We start from the raw sequence: 18,451 nt of genomic DNA, 5'->3' as shown, positions 1-18,451 counted from the left end.
CACAGAATTTAAAAGTTCCTGATACTTACAGCTTCTACAGAGCAAAGGTTAAATAATGCATGTATTGTTCTCATTCACTTCACCACACAGTTAGCAGAATGCACAGTGAAAGTAGAAGATGATCCAGAAAAACTGTTTTTCATAATATCAATAATATTATACGGCATTTCAAAGTATCTTAAATGTTCTGTGTACATTTTCTCAATAATCCTATTGAGTGACTGAGTACTGATCTCCCCATGCAGGACATAATGGACAGACACTGAGTGGGTTACACTGAGGACACAAAATACAACTCTGAACCAGGTAGAAGCAGAGTCCTAACAAAGAATCCTGGGAAGGAGTCACGATTTGGAAATCCTGCTTGAACCCCCCAAACCTTCTCTTCTGAGATTCAATAAGCTCTCAGGTGTTCGAGAGAGTGTGATTTCTTCCCTTTCACCTTTTTTTATTTAACAAACTTTCAGCTGCTCTCAATGGTCCATTCTGGACAATTTTCTCCATTGACAATAATATACCTGAGTATATTCGAATAAGAAAGAAAATATTAAGGGTTCTTGGGTTCATTTGAAGTCACCAGAAGCCTTTAAACACAAGATCTGTGGATTTCTAGAATTTATTTACTGAAATTATATGTAGTTGATAAAGTGTTAGTATGTTTTTATAACACTATCAAATTATGACTAAAATACCAATACATCATATATCAATTAAAGTAATTCAAAGAAGGAGTGATGTTAATATAGTAACAAGCAGAATAAGGTGAGAATATAAAATAGTCAAACCATACAGTGACTAGGCGAGGTGAAGAAACACAGAGACAATGCCAATATTATAGTCAACAAAAAGACCCAGGGGAAAATGTTTTCAAAGCTCAAAAGATGATGGTGACAGGCCAAACTTATAGGAAGAAATAATTTAAAATGAAGTATCGTCAACCACTAGGGAAGTCCTGCCTTAAGCATCCATCCTCTTTGTTGCTGCATTGAAGCCCTAGACCACATCTCCATATGTTATCAAACACTTCCAAAAAGGCCCTAAATGAGGCACAACATCTAAGTCATACAATTAAAAATCTAAGAGCTGTTGTTAAAACAACTTTACAACATTTGAAGAAACACTTTCATACTAACCTGTCAGAAGATAGGTACAGCATTCACTGCACTCATATCCTAGACATACCTCACCCTTTGACAACTTTCATCTCAAAGAGTCTATAGAGAGATAGACAGATAGAGAGACAGACAGGGAGAAATACAGGGAGAATACAGGGAAAGTAAGTGGAAGTCCTTCCTATATTAATAAGCTGGATGGTGGGGAAAGATAAGGAAAAGAATAAATATGACTGCTATTAATTATTTAAGAATCACAGTTTCCCCTGCCTATTCAATTTATTTCTAATCCCATTTCTGCCCTAATAGCTGTACTTCCTAAAATCAACTTGCACAATCTTTTGGAATCTGCAAAGAACCACAGATATTTATTGTGGAATTAATTTGCCAAATTAATTCTGCCAAGTGGAATATGATAAAAATACACATATAATATCAAACTGACCCTGCATATTTTATTTGCTGGAGGTCTGCCAGTGAGAACTGTCTGCCAATTTGACCTTTTAGCCACAAGAATGATCAATGGGTAGAAGCAATCACCGTTCCAACCTCTGGTGAATAAGATTCGCTTAATTATGGAAGAAAACCCTTAAACGTGTGCCAAAAGACAGCTTTTTGAAGTCATAACCATACAAGGCAACAACAGTTTAAACGTTTGGGTTGAATATTCATGTCATATTTAGCTTTTCTTTTGCCTAAAGATTCAGACTTAACTGAGATACAGACTTAGCTGTGAACCAGGGGCTTGTAGTTCTAATCTCATCTCTACAATGAACTCCTTCTAGGTGCCTTACAAAAAAACATATCTCCTGAAGCACCCCAGGAGCAGAGGCTGGGCATGGACTAGGTGTAGGATTGCATGCCTGGCAGCTCATGGCCTCCCTTCTGCTAAGGAAGTGCAATAGGAGACTGGTAAATCAAACTAGGGTCTGGGCCCCAGAGCTCCTCATGAGCTGACTTAACTTACGGGAATAATCACAATATGGGAACCAGCAGCATTCATAGGGAGACTCCTTATTGAAGGCTGCAGACAGCCAGTGAGGGATCAACCTGTCTGCAGGTTACCCAGTTGCTGGACCATAGCCATTTTTGTTACCTGGCCCTGCTTTTGACTTTGGCTGAACCGGCTTCTGTGATCGTGTTATTGGACCATGGACTGTGACTTTTAGATTCCAACCTGAAAACCCCTGACTCTGTGGTTAATGGGACTTGCCTTCTGCCTGGTGGCCAGTGGCATTTTTAAGACCGACAATGCTTCAGACCAACATGGCTACCCACCTGGGTCTTTCCACAAACTATGCAAATCTGAACTATTCAGGAGGACTCTTTTACATGGGTAACAGGGCTGTACTGTAACAAAATGGCGCTGAAATAATGATTTGGTAAAAGGCTATGGGTTGTGGACTATATTACTGTGTATAGTTAATACTGTCTGTTGTGGAATACAAGAAACTGCCTTATACTGAATTAGACCCTTAGTCCATCAAAGTCAGTATTGCCCATTCAGACTGGCAGAGGCTCTGCAGATTCTCAGGCAGAGCTCTTTCACATAATTTTCTATAGCAATGAAGATCCTGTGAATTTAGGGGGAGGTGTTTATGAGTTTCCTGCATTGTGCAGGGGGTTGGACTAGATGACCCTAGAGATCCCTTCCAACTCTATGATTCTGTACCCTGATACTTACTGGGGATGCTGGCGATAGAACCTGGGACCTTCTGCATGTCTGATCTATGGCCCCTCCCTATAATCCTATGTAATTTCTGCATTCTTTAATAAACTGTGTTTATGTTTTGTTTCAGCTCTATTGAGATTTCGGCTTGGTTCCAGATTTCTGCAATCCAAACCCTATTGCATAATTTATTGGATGCCTCAACCTGATGATTGTACTGATTTATACTGTGTAATTTGCCTTGAGTCTTAGTGAGAAAGGCAGACTATAAATAATGTAAATAAAACAAACAAACAGAGACAAAATACTTGTCAGTGAAGTTGCTCTGAGTGGAAGATGGCTCCCATTCCGAGCTTGAACTGTCATCTTCCAATGCAATTAGGTTATTTTCCGTCAATACCAACTCACAGCTGACATTATGGATGGAACCTACAATTATCATTGCTGATTAAAGTGAAGCGTGGGAAGCTGTGCCCTCTGAAATTTCATCAATATGACCTCCAAGAAGAACAGACAACTGAATACTCTTAAGTTGTGATCACTCAACCCCAGCCCAAAAGACACTCTGTTTTGCAGGGTGATACCATAGCAAGCCTAACTCTCCATTTATTTACTTTTTGGAGCAGTAGTTCATTATAAGAATTCTTTGAATGCCAACGAACATACAGGCAGGGATAAGTGACACTTAAAATGCTATGAAGAGTCTTTGACACCTTAAACAAAGACATCACAAGACAGTCCACCTCACTGTGGCTTCTACATAAGAACATAAGAGAAGCCATGTTGGATCAGGCCAATGGCCCATCCAGTCCAACACTCTGTGTCACACAGTGGCCAAAAAACCCCCAAGTGCCATCAGGAGGTTCACAAGCGGGGCTAGAAGCCATACTGCAGAACAGGATTGTAAACTTTTCTAATAACTTATTAGAGTTTGAGAAATATGCTGTATGACCTATCTGGTAGATAAATTGCATTCAAACAAGCCAACTTATATGGATTTACACTAATTCCAGAATGGGGGGCTCTCCACATGTATAGCAGAACCAGGGCTTTTTTTTTGTAGCAGGAACTCCTTTTCATATTAAGCCACAGACCTCTGATGTAGCCAATCCTCCTGCAGCTTACAGTAGGCACTGTAAGAAGAGCTGTGTAAGCTCTTGGAGGATTGGCTACATCAGGGGTGTGTGGCCTAATTTGCAAAGGAGTTCCTGCTACAAAAAAAGCCCTGAGCAGTGCTATGACTTATAATCCAAGTGCTATGACTTGCACTCACTAGCACATCTGGACTTTGTTAGGAAGCCTTCAGTACTGTTTTGCTGAAGCAGTCTTGCCTTCCCCCACTCAACGACAAGGTCTCTCAACCACTATTTCACCATCAAGCAATTGAGACAGCCAAATATCTTGGGAGCAGTTAAACTGGGGCCACAATATATGGTGACACTTGCATCTCATCCTTGTAACAATACAGAAAATACAGCATGAACACTGACAACCAATCTGGAACAGGCAGCTCGGTTTACTGGAATGGCCTGGTCAATCCTAAGTGCTTTGTTACAAATTCATCTCTGTAGCAGATCATTCCTGTAGCAACCATCCTAGGAACTTTAAATTAAAACAACACTAATACCATATCCTCTTTCTGAAAAGCTTCTCATCCAAGTTTAAGCACACACACACACGGACCGAAATTAAAGAAACAGAATGTCTTTGGCAAAACTCTTTCTTTCTCTTTAACAGTAACCGATTTGCTACTTGAGTGGGTGGGAAAATGATACTATGCGAGGAATTAAAACAGAGAAGCTAGATGAAGAGAATCATCACGGAATCCTGCTAAATGTAGTTTAATCAGTGAAGTACCTGATTTTGACACGTAGAGCCCTAAAAACCGTTAATCAGTTTTTTGACTAATTTGTTCCTCTCAACGATAAATGGTAATGTGTTGCATTTTAAGCAATCTGATCTAACGGAGTGAATCTTGCAGGCCTGCACACACTTTCCCTCCACTTGAACCTCGATGCAATGTTACATTTGCACCAGTGTTCTGATTACTGAGCCTTAAGTAAATGGCATTTGAAGTAACAAGTGGAAGCATACCTTCCATAATCAAAACCAAATGCACTTTACAGAGAGTTAATGTTTGTTAGTAGAGTAAAGGGATTCATAAATCAAAGTTTATCAGGAAAAAAGTCACAGCATAGGGGATCAGGGCAATGGTCCATCTAGCCTAGCATTTTGCCTTCCAGAGGTGCTCAGCTCCAGAGCAGTTCACAAGCAGGGCAAAGTGATGACAGCTAGCCTCCAGCACTAATTCGCTTAAGGTATATCCGCTCTGAATAATGAAGTTATGCTTTTGGTTATAAGATTTATTGGAAGATATTAGTCACCTCCATTCACTATTAGATATTCCATTCAGTATCAGTCACTACCATTCACTATTAGAATGACACATTCCACACCAGTGCAAATAATATCATACCTGATTTATCTGAGGTATGAACAAAGTATTTTTTTCATCTGACAACACTCTTACTAGCTTACGGAGATTGCAAGAAATTGCCTTATGCTGAATTAGACTATGATCAGTATTGTTTACTCTGACTGGCAAAAGCTTTCCAGGAGGCTGCAAGGATTGAACCTGAAACCTGCTGCATGCCAAGCTGATGTTTTAATACCGAGCCATAGCCCAACTTCTTTAAGAACTCTTTTTGAATATCTAGCTGATGACATTTCTGCTAGTCGCTGAGTCTTCCAGCACCTCACCTCTTTAAGAAAGAAGAGCTTGGCTCCAACAACCACCCATTTGACAGTGACTTATTTCTATAGCAAGGCCTATGGCTTTGCTGACCCCTGTCTGTCACATCTTCACTGCTCACCAGTCCACTGAGGGATGGAAGTGGCTCTTCGCCTGCTGCACTTGATGCCCAACGACCCATCAGCCTCACTGTTCTGGTTGGGCTTCTCCAGCAGCTCCCCAGGTCTGCTGCTTTATTCCAGGCTGCCTTCACACTGGCCTTTTTCAGAGTCTTTAGGTGCAGTAAGCTGGTCCTGACTTCCCAGCACAAACCCTCTGGCCAGCCCTCAGGCTGCAGTATGTCCCCATCCAGTGGCCCATATTGTGTATGACCCTGAGGAAATCCAAGATGGATTAGAGAGGGCAGGGATCCCTTGTGAGCCTTTGGACACTCCATGTGGTCAGCTCTGCCCAGTCCTCACCATCACAGAATATGTGGCCATCTTGCACCGCCCCCGTTTATCCATGCTGATGGTACCTGCCTCACCAGATTTCAGTTTGCTGAGGTCATGCAGGTGGCCTGGTGGCCCTTGGCCTTCCGACTCCAGGAATTTGAGGTCCACTCTTGCCAGATTGGCACAACTACTTCGGCTGCCAAGATTGGGCTGCCCTCTCCTACTTGCATTTAGGCCATCAGTTACTAGAATTCCTCTTTGTACAGGCCCTGTGAGTGTTGTTTCAGTGTGTGGGAAACTACACAACAACTGGCTGGAGCACCTTGATGGGACTGGAAGGCTGAGTCAAAGAGGAATGTGCTGGAACTACCTTTGGTACCCTGTCTTGCATGTTGTCACCTGCTGGAGCCCTCTGCATGCCGTTGTGGTTCAACCAGGCAAAAACAATCTGCCCAGCTGGAAACAGGTGGGCCTTGCCTTAGCCATGGAAGTGGATCTTCAAGCTCTTTTTTCACACCTTCTGGGTATGTGACTCTTCTGGTCAGAGCTTTTTGAGATGTCTGGTTGGGGCTGTCTCCCACAGTAAGGTTGATGGCAGCAGGAGGAAAGTGAGCAAGGTGGTGGGGCAGTTCATGTAAGTGGCAGATAGCTCCATGATTCCACCCAGACATTTCCTTCAGCCAGGCAACTCTGCTCAGAGCAGACAGCATATACTTCTCATGCTGGCAGCAGGACATTTGACTCCATGGGATTTGTGATGCCTTTCTTTCTTGGTTGCAGCAGTAGGAGCTTTGGTGGGAGCTGGGCAGGCTCTGCTTAGTCCTGCTGGCACGTACAGGCATTGGGATGGATCCACGGGGGGGTGGGGGGGAGCAGCCTCCCCCAGGTGGAATCCACTTAAGGGGTCTTGGGAGTGTAGCCTCCAAAAACATGCCCAGCTCACGGGCTGTTGCCCGACTCCATCCTCAGGTGGATGTGGGTCCATGTGGGTCCACTAGACTTGCCATTCCAAGTTTACCCACAGCAATTGGGCTGCAGTTCCAATGGTCTGTAGGTAGGTAGGCCAATGTCTGGATCATGCCAATGCTCCTGTTATAATAAATAAAGCTTTGGCCTGATCCAACATGGCTTCTCTTATGTTCTTACCCTACCTGAGTCTCTGTGTGCATTGGTTTCCCCTTTTCTCCTCCCTGCCTCCTTTCCTACTGCTAGGGCTGCAATTCTGGCTACACTAGGTGTTTCCTGTTTTGAAGAATATGCAAGAATATTTTCCTTTTTTGCCATGCTGGACAGGCTAATCACTTGACAGAACCCTTTATAAAAGGAGACTTTAGTAGCAGTCACAAAACCACAGTCTCCAGGGATGAAAACTCAAGAAGCTCATGACAGAAAAACTACTGATAAGACTTTTGTTTCTATTTCTGCATCAAGCTGGGTCCTGCAGGATCACAGATTCTCATAACATTATAAATCTTCCCCCTCCTTAAAATGTTGAGAAGGGTCGTCAAATGCCAAATCACATTTGACTGGTGTGATGAAATGAGAATATGCATTTTACATTAAACGTTGGATCCGAAAGGCTTTTGTTGGTGTACGGCCACCAGTGCAAAGTGACAGTATTTATGATCCTTCCAGTAAAGCTGAATGTTATAAAGTTGTAAAGTTAGATTTCTGACCAGCTTTAATGTTGGTTTTTAACTATTGGAAAAAGAACTTAACTGAACAAACTTTAAACATTTTATTTCAATATTAAATGTTAAGTGAAAAACCACTGCTACCAGAAGACCAACGCTTTAGAAGAAAGCTTTGGTAGAAAGGGTCTTTAGCTCCAATTTGTTGCCTTTGGCAACAGAATAATTTAGTCATAATGGCAGTTAAATTGAAGAAAACGGCAGTGGCTGTGATGGCCAGAGGCCCAAAATGGCTGCCCAAAGATGGCAGCTGTTATTAACAATCTGGCTTACAAATGACTTAGGGAAAAAACCGGGCACAACAACTACTTAGCTGAAATTTATCTAGAATCTTTCAAGTGCCTTCTACAGTTGTCTGAACAGAAAATTTCCTTCCAGTAGTTCTCCAGTGTTTATATTACCTGAAGAAAGAAGGAAAAGACCATCTGGCTCACAAGTCCCAAACACTGGGAATAAGGCAGCCTCTTTCATGAAGATATCAATGACTTGTAGAAAGAGGATGTATTAAAAACTTTTTCCTTCTGTGAGTGAATTAACATTTAATTTCTGTGAGACCATGTGTTTATGGTGAACAGTTAGTATTTTCCTTAAGAAAGAAACATACCAACTGAAGATACTGAAGGATAAATTTTTCTGGAGGTAAGCTCAGTCACCTGCTAGTTTAGGCACAGTTGGCTCAACTTAATGCAGAGTCTTTGCAGTGCTTTCTTTTCTCTAAGGAAACTAAGCAGCAGTGCTTCCAGATATCATTCTGTGCATACAACATTAGCGTTCTGTCATTAACATGAGACAATTTTCTGTCCAATTAAACTTGGAACACAATATAGCTAAACCAGCACTTAAATTTCATAAGGCAGAACTATCAACTTTACAAATGATTTACAGGGCATACATCTAATCCTGGCAGAGCACTAGTGCTACCACCACTCTGGCATCCTCTTTTTGACTTAGTACATTTATTTATTTATTAAATTTATAACCCACCCTCCCTGCAAGTGGGCTCAGGTCAGCTTACAGCAGTTAAAACCAGACACAATAAATATAATGCAACCCCCTCCCCCCATAAATATAAATTCATACAGGTTAAAATTCTAAGACTAGTAAACGGCGGAATACCTCCCCCCCCCACCGAGTGTCTGGTGTCCCTAAACACTTTCTACGCATGCTGGGCATGAGATGATACATCAGCTCATTCACCAGATGCCACAGCAGTCTCTAAAGGGAAGAGCTCACATAAGCTGTGTAGGCAGGGGAGGCCAAAGATGTGCAGATGTCCACTGCCTCAGCCAAAAGCCTTGCAGAACAGGTCCATTTTATAGGCCCTGCAGAATTGTGTTAAATCCTGCAGGGCCCTGATCTCAAGTGGGAGCATGTTCCACCAGGCTGGGTCCAGAGCAGAAAATGCCCTGGTCCTGGTTGAGGCTAAATGGACATCCTTTGGGCCACTGACCTGTTCATACCTAGAAGCACACCACAGCTCTATGAAAATCTGGGGCATGCTGGTGTGTTGTATGAGAAATGATAACAAGAGTGCTGCAAACTGCAGTTTTGCACAAGTGACTCTCTCATATAACAACATACAAACCAGGTAACAATCAAGTCCAGTGGCCACATGGACAATCCTAAACAGAATTACACCCTTTTACATTCACTGAAGTCAATGGAAGTGGAATGGTATGATTGTGCTTAGGGCTGCAGCGTAATTCTCTTTTACCTGCTGCTTTAGCTGTTGCACCAAGCGGTCTTTCTCTCGTTTTAGGGCAGCCACTTCATCTTGCGTTTTTTTCTTGGAGGACGAGAGCTCCAGCAAAGCAATGTTGGCATCTTTTTCACTAATGGCAGCTAGAAGGGCTTCTTGCCTGAAAAAGAAAGTATAAATGGTTTACTTGCATTTGTGCTATCTAATATATAAGTGTCCCTTGCCACATTCGTATGTTTAAAAAGTCTGTATTTGAAGCTATATCAGATGCTGCAGAAATTCCGAAAAAAATGGGCTTCAGTACAGAGTTCATCATTTTTAATAAGGTGAAGTGACTCCTTTTGACTCTCAGCTTTCCAATGGGCATTGCCCTTCAATGACTACTTGTTCAGAGAAGATTTGAGACAAATTTAGCATGAACAGATGTATAACGAATCAGCTTACTTTACTCATGCAATAGGAATATCACTCTGGTGACTTTTACACCGTGACATACACTTCAGAAATACAACTACAACATGTCATGAAACATTTTATTACATGCATGCAAATATAATTATATGAAAATGCCTACTCCTCTGAAGAAAGTTCAAAATCACAAAATTAACTGAAGACAAACAAAAAAATAAAGTTCCTGCCATGTTTCTCAGATGTTCCCTCCAATCAGTAACACTTTCATTTATCTTTATTACTTTACATCTAAGAGATTCTACCTTTGAATAATCTCAAATTCCAAATGATGCAAGCAACTGCTCTAAAATAAACATATGGATAACTTCAATATATGTGTAAATATAAGTTCATTGTTAGTTTTAAAGATGTGATTTAATTATATGCGTTTTAATGTGCTAGTCACTTTATGATGGCAGGAAGGTGGGGTGTAAATTTTGTTTTTAAACACCCCCCACCCCCGCTCTTCACTACCTGAAGGGGTCTTAGAGCAGCTTACAATCACCTTCCCCTCCCCAAAAGAGATACCTTGTAAAAATAGGTGAGGCTGAGAGAGCTCTGACAGAACTGTGACTGACCCAAGGTCACCCAGCTGGCAGCATGTAGAGGAAGGGGATCAAACCCGGTTTTCCAGATTAGAGTCCACTGCTCTTACCACTACACCACAGCTAGCTCTCAAGCCTTTGCTCTGCCTCCTGACAGATCCCTGGAGTCCCCTTTTGGAGAGTTTATACTCGAAGTCTAGATTGGCTTGTTTCCACGTTTGTCTGTTTTGCCTATAGAAGATGCGTGTTCTCTGGACAGCTATAAAAAAGTGCATCATTTCTAGAACACAGCTGCCCATGTTATTCTTCCTGCATTGAGTTTACACACATTTTAAGAAATCCTGTATCCACACTTTTTGATAATCACCAAACATAAGAAAAAAGAACCAGATTACCAAACAGCAAATAATCCCCACCCATTTTAACCCAAGGGTTAGGTTGTCAAAAGGTAAAAGCAGTTCTCCATTCAGGTGTTATCCTGAAGAATCTTCAAACTGCATGTCTTCTCTGAAGACCACACATTGCTAAACTAAACATTTTCTCCATACTAGGGAATGATGTAGTCGTATGACCAAGGTCTCCTCTCACCAACTCTGCAGAAACAGTGTAAACCATATACAAAAAATTTGAACAAACATCTCACATTTGTTTTCCTAAAATATTTTAAATGTCTGATGATTGCTATATTTTACAAATTGGAGCCTGCAGATTGTCACAATGCTAATGCAGTTCTCCTGCTAAAATAGCACTGTATTACCTTCTATTGTCTTTCCAGTGTCTATTTTTATATAGCCCACATTGTTGTTGTTTTTTTCTATCAAGTCACAGAGAGTCAAGGCAAGAGACATTCAGAGGTTGGTCTGCCATTGTGTGCCTCCATATCATGACCTTGGTATTCCTTGGCGGTCTCCCATCCAGATCTGACAAGATTGGGCTAGCCCGGGATATCCAGGTCAGGTATACCTCCACTGACCAGTATATAATCCAATAAGGAGGAGGGAAGGCATTGTGTTACTAGCCTGATCTTGTAAGCTCTCATAAACTAAACAGGGTCAGTACTTGGAAGTGAGACCACCAAGGAAGACTCTGCAAAGGAAGGTAATGGCAAATCACTACTGCTTCTTACCTGCCTTAAAAGCTCCTTGCTTGGGTTGTTGTAAATCAATTTACACACATAATCCAATATGAATTTGTACCCTGAGGAAGGTGCCAGTCCTGGGGTATAGAGGATTGAGACAAAATCAGAAGAAACCCGCGCAAAACAAACAGAATTCCTTCTGCTAGGATAACCTGATCAGACAAATCACATGTATTACTCATTTCAACAATATACATTCAGCTTGTACAATGGGAAGTCCTAAGAGGCATGCAACATACCATGTGTTAGATAAAACTTAAAAAAAACACCAGCATCTGTACTTGGCAGGCATCAGTACACAACTTAATTTTCTACGCACTGCCATAGAAACTACACTCGGGACAAGACTAACCAGTTGACTTAACTCTACTGTACAGATACTGGATACAATTACTTTAAAGCAACTTTTAAAATGCCAACTTTGCTGCCACATACACCCAGACAACAAAATCACTGAACCAAACAACATCAACTACACCATCTCAAGTTCATTCACTTGTTCATCTACTAACACTGTATACACCATTAAATGCCAACAATGTTCTTTGGTTCTCTACAAACCCTACACCAAAGGATAAATGGACACAAATCAGACATCAGGAATCACAAGACAGAGAAACTGTAGGAAAACCCTTCAACCTTCCAGGACATTCAATGGGTGACCTCAAAGTAGCTGTTTTATTGTGAAGGAACTTCAGAACAAACTGAAAACAGAAATTGCTGAACTAATTACAAAACTCAGAACAATCCCCCCTCCCCAACATAACAGGGATATTGGTTTCTTATCTCATTACATATGATAAACTCATTCTCACCAAGAAGGGCCACACATCTTCTGTAACCAACACTGCTACCCACCTGGATCTGTCATTTCTTGACAGTGTAGGAGAAAACGACAAGAACATGTAAGGAAAACTGAAAAGGAGGAAGTCAGCCTAGTAAGAGATCATCACTGTCTTCAGCTATAGACCTGGCAGTACATCTCTGTCTTACGGGTCCTGTGGAACTTCATCAAGTCTGCAAGGCCCAGACCCTGTTTGGTAGAGAATTCCACCAGCCTGGATAGTCAAGGATAGCCAAACACTCTTTGGGCCAGTGATTACCAGCAGACTTTTGTCAGCTGAGGGAGAATCCACCCTCCAAAGCAGCCATTTTCTTCAGCGGGACAGATCTCTGTTGTCTAGAGTTCAGTTGTAATTCTGGGAGGCAAGGGGTCTCCAGGCCCCACCTGGAGGTCCCACCCTAGGCCTGGCAGCACCCTCTGGGTGATTTGATACTACCTGACTTGCATGACTCACCTAGGGCTGGCTGCTTGTTGCTATTCAACAGCAGACACCCTATGAAAACCAGTATGGTGCAGCAATTAGAGCTTCAGAGCAGGTTCTGCAAGACCCAGTTTCAGATTCCCTTCTTGCTGTGGAAGCTCACTGGGTGATTTTGGACCAGTCACATACTTTCAGCCTAATCTACCTCCCATGGATGTTGTGTAGATAAAAAGAGGATAGAATAATGCAAGCTGCTTTGGTCCTCACTGTCGAGAAATAGTGTAGTTTTCCTAGGTAGAGGCTGTGGGAGAAGGGGAATGGAGATGGAAAGCTGAAGACAGAGGGGCAGATAAAGGTAGATTTGCTGTTGGGTGGGAAAGAGATAGGGTTGCAATCTGGGAAGGATGGGACTTGAGGAGGGGAGGAACATCAGACAGATATATTGCCACAGACTCCACCCTCCAAAGCAGCCATTTCTTCCATGAGAATTACCATTGCCAACCTCCAGGTGAAGGTTGGAGAGCACCTGAAATGATAACTGCTCTCTAGATCACAGAAATTAGTTCCCCTGGAGAAAATGGCTGCTTTGGAGGGTGGAGTCTATGGCATTGCATCCTGCTGAGGTTCCTTCCCTTCCAAAGTTTCACTGTCCCAAGGCCCCACCCAGAAATTACAAGGAAGTTTCCAACCTGGAGCTGGCAATTCTAAAGGGACTATCTTTGTAGCTAGGAGATCTGTTGTGATTCCCGGAGAGCTGCCACTGCCAGTGCTGCTGTGGGGGGAGGAGGAAGCAGGTGGGTGAATGGAAGTACCACCACCACTACTGCTGCTGTGTCGGGGGGGGGGGGGGAGAAGCACACACAGGAGGCTGGGAGAGTGATGAGGCAAAAGGAGTGATGGATGGGGGGCAGAACAACAAAGAGTCATGGGGGCAGAAAGCAAGGAAGTGACATGCATGGGGGAGAGAGAGAGAGAGAGAGAGAGAGAGAGAGAGAGAGAGAGAAAGAAAGAAAGAAAGAAAGAAAGAAAGAAAGAAAGAAAGAAAGAAAGAAAGAAAGAAAGAAAGAAAGAAAGAAAGAAAGAAAGAAAGAAAGAAAGAAAGAAAGAAAGAAAGAAAGAAAGAAAGAAAAGTGATGGCAGAAGGGAGAAAGTGTGAGAGGTAGGAAGAGAGGGGAGAAAGCAAAGATGGAGTAAATGGGATAGTGGCCCTGCAAGTTTCTTGCGGGTGCCCACTTGTTATTGTCTATTTGTCTAAGACTTAGGGCTGTTTCACACATGCTTATATGTCCCTTGATATATTAAGCAGTTCACAACTTGCAACTGAATGAACAAACCACATTCATTCACAAGCAGTGTGCCTGCGGTGGTAGTTAGTGATATGAAACCTCTGTCTGTGGTGGATGATGACTGTTTCACATATGCAAGTAATCACTTAATATTGCTGTCATCAAGTGGGGACTGTATCAAGAGATGAACAACACATGCTAGATTTACACATTAAATAACTTGAACAGAGCTTTAAATAAAGATGATATTCAATTTATATGTTATTGTTTATAGGCTCTTTCAAATAAATTATTTTAATTATGCTGGTCCTAATTCTATGTCCAACAACTATACGTTCTGCCATAGGTTTTTTCTTTAAACTATTTTGGGGGTAAACTGCCTGTCCTTTTGAATAAGTTCAATACAATTTTAAAAAATTAAATTAATTTACAGTGTGCAACTTAACACACAATTGCAATGTAGGCACCGTATCTGACAATTCAAGTTGGGGGAGTGCAAATGGGAAGTTCTGCACCTGAAACTCTCTAAATGTAACAGTCACCTTCGGGTTTTTCGAACAAGCAATTTGGAGCTTGACAAATTCCACAGCTACAAGCAGGAAATGTGAGGGATTCCCCTCTTCACAAATTCCAAAGCCCACTGCAAAGGCATCTTGGATCTGGCTTTGGGGATGTGTCTGCCTCCTAATTAAAGGCTCATCTAAGGGGTAAGACCATGTGCTGGTTACATTTCTCCCATTCCTGCTGCAAAATGACATGAATAAATCACTGGGCCGAGGTCAGAGTAGCCTGCCCATAAAGTGATTCATGGATCCAGCAGCGCCATCCCTCAGGACTATGTACTTTATTACAGTAAACCTCAGAACAAGATACAATTTCCTGTCTCAAGGAGCAGCTTTTAAATCAGGACACCTGGACAGCCCTGCAAATACTCCGAGAAACAATAGGTCTCAGCCTCACCCTTGCTTCTTACTGCTAGCCTGTACTTATAGCAGAACTGTTAAATTTCAAACTAAGTACAAGCTACACAAGTAAAATTACTGATGTCTCCAGATGCTAAATTTACCAGCTTATTCTACACTTCCTCCTTCCTTTCCTGCAGTCTGTAGATGCATTATTTCACCCTTATTTGTTTATGCGACAAAATAAGGGAAATTGGAGTGTTTGCTCTGGACTCTGAAACTCCACTTTAGAGGTAAGACTGGGACTACTAACTGGTTAGTTACTTATTGGCATAAAGAGATAAGAGAATCCGCTTCACAGATTGTTAACATAGTTGGAATAAATTTGATAATTAAAAATTAAATCTCATATAAAAATCCATACAGGAAAACATTTTAACAGTAATCCAGGCTTGGGACAACTGCACAGGACAATTCTTTTGCACAGAAGGGATATACTTTTTCTCATATGTGATAGATGGCTGCTAAATTGAGCACACCAGCGATTATTTGGACTCCAAAGACGCAAGAAGACATGAATACTGACTTGGCAGTTCCAAGTAAGTTTACATTTGCTAGTTTAACACTTATGCTTGCAAAAAAAATTTAATTAGATATTAGGATCTAAGCAACTGACAAATACATGTCATTTGCCCAATTTAAAGTAAAAAAAATGAAACTGTGTTAACAGTTGTTGGGTTGGCTCACACAGAGAAGTCCCATGTGTGCAACAGCCATTGTGCAAGATCATGTGCTGAAGCTATTTTTATTTATTTATACTTTGCCTTTTCCTGATAGGGACCAGAAGCAATATACAATGTTCTCCTCTCCTTCATTTTATGCTCACAACCAGAGAGCCAGTTTGGTGTAGTGGTTAAGTGTGTGGACTCTTATCTGGGAGAACCGGGTTTGATTCCCCACTCCTCCACTTGCACCTGCTGGAATGGCCTTGGGTTAGCCATAGCCCTGGCAGAGGTTGTCCTTGAAAAGGCAGCTGCTGTAAGAGCTCTCTTAGCCCCACCCACCTCACAGGGTGTCTGTTGTGGGGGAGGAAGGTAAAGGAGATTGTGAGCCGCTCTGAGACTCTTCGGAGTGGAGGGCGGGATATAAATCCAATATCTTCTTCTTCATCTTCTGAGGTAAGCTAGGCTGAGATGAGTGGTTCAAGATTCTGAAAAGGGCCACCATGAGAGAGTAGGGATTTGAAACTGGGTCTCCCATATCCTAGTCTGAAATTCTAACCACTACACCACAGTGGCTTTTGTGGGGTAGCTGCTGCTGATCAGTGGCAAGCAGTCAGGTCTGGGTATGTCATGTAAGCCAAGTCATCTGGTGACTGCTGCCAGGCCTGCCCCAATGAGTCCTCCCACAAAGGCCAAAATGGGCCTGAAAAGGGCCCTCAAGGTGCCCCTCCCCATGCCTTTTGCCAAAGACTACAGTCTGGCAATACAGTTTTGGTTACCCAGCAATGGCCACTGAGGGCATTCATTTCTTAAAGCTACCAACAGTGCTTCTATAATGGGGGGTGGAGAGGGGTTTAACTCCTCAAATTATTTATTTTTAGCTTTTAAAGTTTTCTGCAAATCTAGAGCATTTCTTAGGTTTGTAGAAAGAGCAGTCTTGTCCAGGGCTTTTTTAATATAAAGAGCCCAGCAGGAACGCATTTGCATATTAGGCCACACACTCTGACATCACCATTGCTTTGTGCAGGGCTTTTTTGTAGAAAAAGTCCAGCAGGAACTCATTTGCATACTAAGCCACACCCCCTAATGCCAAGCCAGCTAGAACTGCGTTCCTATGCGTTCCTGTTCAAAAAAAAGCCCTGGTCTTGTCTATTCATGGCTTCATCTCTGGGTTTAAGTATTCGCAGATTTGGCCAGGTTGAGAATTAAATATATTGATCCTTCTGACAGAGTGCCTCTTCCTTAAATAATTTTAGCAGTCATGCAGTAAGTGGAAAGGTCCTCTTATGGATTAAAATTGGTTAAATTGGAAGCAGAGAGTAGGATTAGCTCTTGCAATGAGGAGGATAGTGTGCAGTAGAGTTCCATGTGGATTGGTATCGGGAACTGGATGGGTGCTATTTGTTTATAAATGATCTCGAATTGAAGAAAACACTGTAGCAGTCAAGTCTGCACATAATACCAACATTATTCAGAATAATAAAACAAAGGTTCAGCAGGCTGTCTTCAAACTGGATTTACATTGGCAACAACTATACATAAAGTGATGCTCACTGGAGCAATAAATCCTAATTTTATAGGTACATTGATAGGTCTGAACTGGCTGAAACTGAGAAGGAAAGATCTGGGGGTTGAAGTTCATGCGGAGAACTTTTCCTCTCTCTCTTCCAATACAGGGGTGGGGAAGATGGCTTCCAGCTTGTAAGGTCCAGGTGCAATGTTAGCCTCTCTCCTCCTGATTGTACATAAAGACTGGGCATGGCTAGGGTCACAACCTTAATGGCTCTTGGCTTCTAACACACGGCTTGCGGCCCAAGTCCTTGGCCACTATGAACTAATCTGGTATATACCAGTCCATGATGTTTTGTGTATTTTTCTTTTTATACTGTGATTTATTTAAATTTGTTTAAGTCATATTACATATTTTGTAAGCTGCTTTGGGTTCCCAATGAAGTGTGATAAAAATGCACTAAATAAAATAAATACTAGAACTTTGGAGGCATCCAATGAAGTTGATAAGCAACAGGACAGAAAAGAAGAAGTACTATTTCACTAAATGATCGATTAAATTGTGAAATTCATTGCCAGTGGATGTAATGATGGCTAACTAACATGGATGGCTTTAAAAGAAGACTAGACAGATTCATGGAAGACAGATCCCTTAATGATATGTGATAATAACTAAACCTCTGAATTCCAGTGGAAGGAGGCAAGATCAGATGGAGGCCTTGGCCTCTGTCACATTTATTGCCCCCCACCCCCATTCACCTGGTTGTTCATTATATAAAATGGGATTCTGGAACAGATGGACTACTAGACTGATCCAATAGAGCACTACTTATGCTCTTAAAACTTTTACATAAAATAATGCTACAGTGAAGGGCTGGTGATTTAATCCTCTCTCCTGCCTATCAAAGATCATCCTACAAAATCTTTACCTTTTCTGCAAAAGAACGGCCAAAGTTTACAAAAAACTCCACCCAAGGTATTTAAGATAACAGCTTTCATGTGGATCCAGAGAAGTTCCTCCTCAGAGAGAATGCCTTTGCATTTCACTGCAAAAAGAAAGGTATTCTCTAAGAGAGATGAAAGCACTTCTCCCTGCTGAAGAAGAGAGGCTCTGGCATGTTCAATTCACAGGGCATGCCGGTGGGGAGAAAAGCAGTAACAGCTTGACAAGAACAGACACCTTTTCATAGAGAAGTTAGCCATTCACATCTTCTGGCCTAGACATAACACTATGGAAAATCTTTCAGACAACCCACTTGAAAACAGAGCACAAAATT

The 18,451-nt window shown here is 41.9% G+C and overlaps 1 protein-coding gene across 7 annotated transcripts in view; it reads right to left on the bottom strand.

Moving 5' to 3' along the window:
* The window catches only part of ERC1 (ELKS/RAB6-interacting/CAST family member 1), a 291,605-nt gene that overhangs the window by 86,419 nt on the left and 186,735 nt on the right, over positions 1 to 18,451 (bottom strand). For all 7 annotated transcript variants that reach the window (XM_060245767.1, XM_060245766.1, XM_060245768.1 and 4 more), the window contains one exon: positions 9,373 to 9,517. In XM_060245767.1, the coding sequence (XP_060101750.1) occupies positions 9,373 to 9,517 (145 nt within the window). The remainder of the gene's footprint in view (positions 1 to 9,372; positions 9,518 to 18,451) is intronic.

The sequence above is a fragment of the Heteronotia binoei genome, chromosome 8 (assembly GCF_032191835.1).
Source record: "Heteronotia binoei isolate CCM8104 ecotype False Entrance Well chromosome 8, APGP_CSIRO_Hbin_v1, whole genome shotgun sequence".
NCBI classification, from domain to species: domain Eukaryota; kingdom Metazoa; phylum Chordata; class Lepidosauria; order Squamata; family Gekkonidae; genus Heteronotia; species Heteronotia binoei.
The sequence above is the reverse complement of the archived record's forward strand: the minus strand, read 5'-3'. Positions and strand labels throughout refer to the sequence as shown.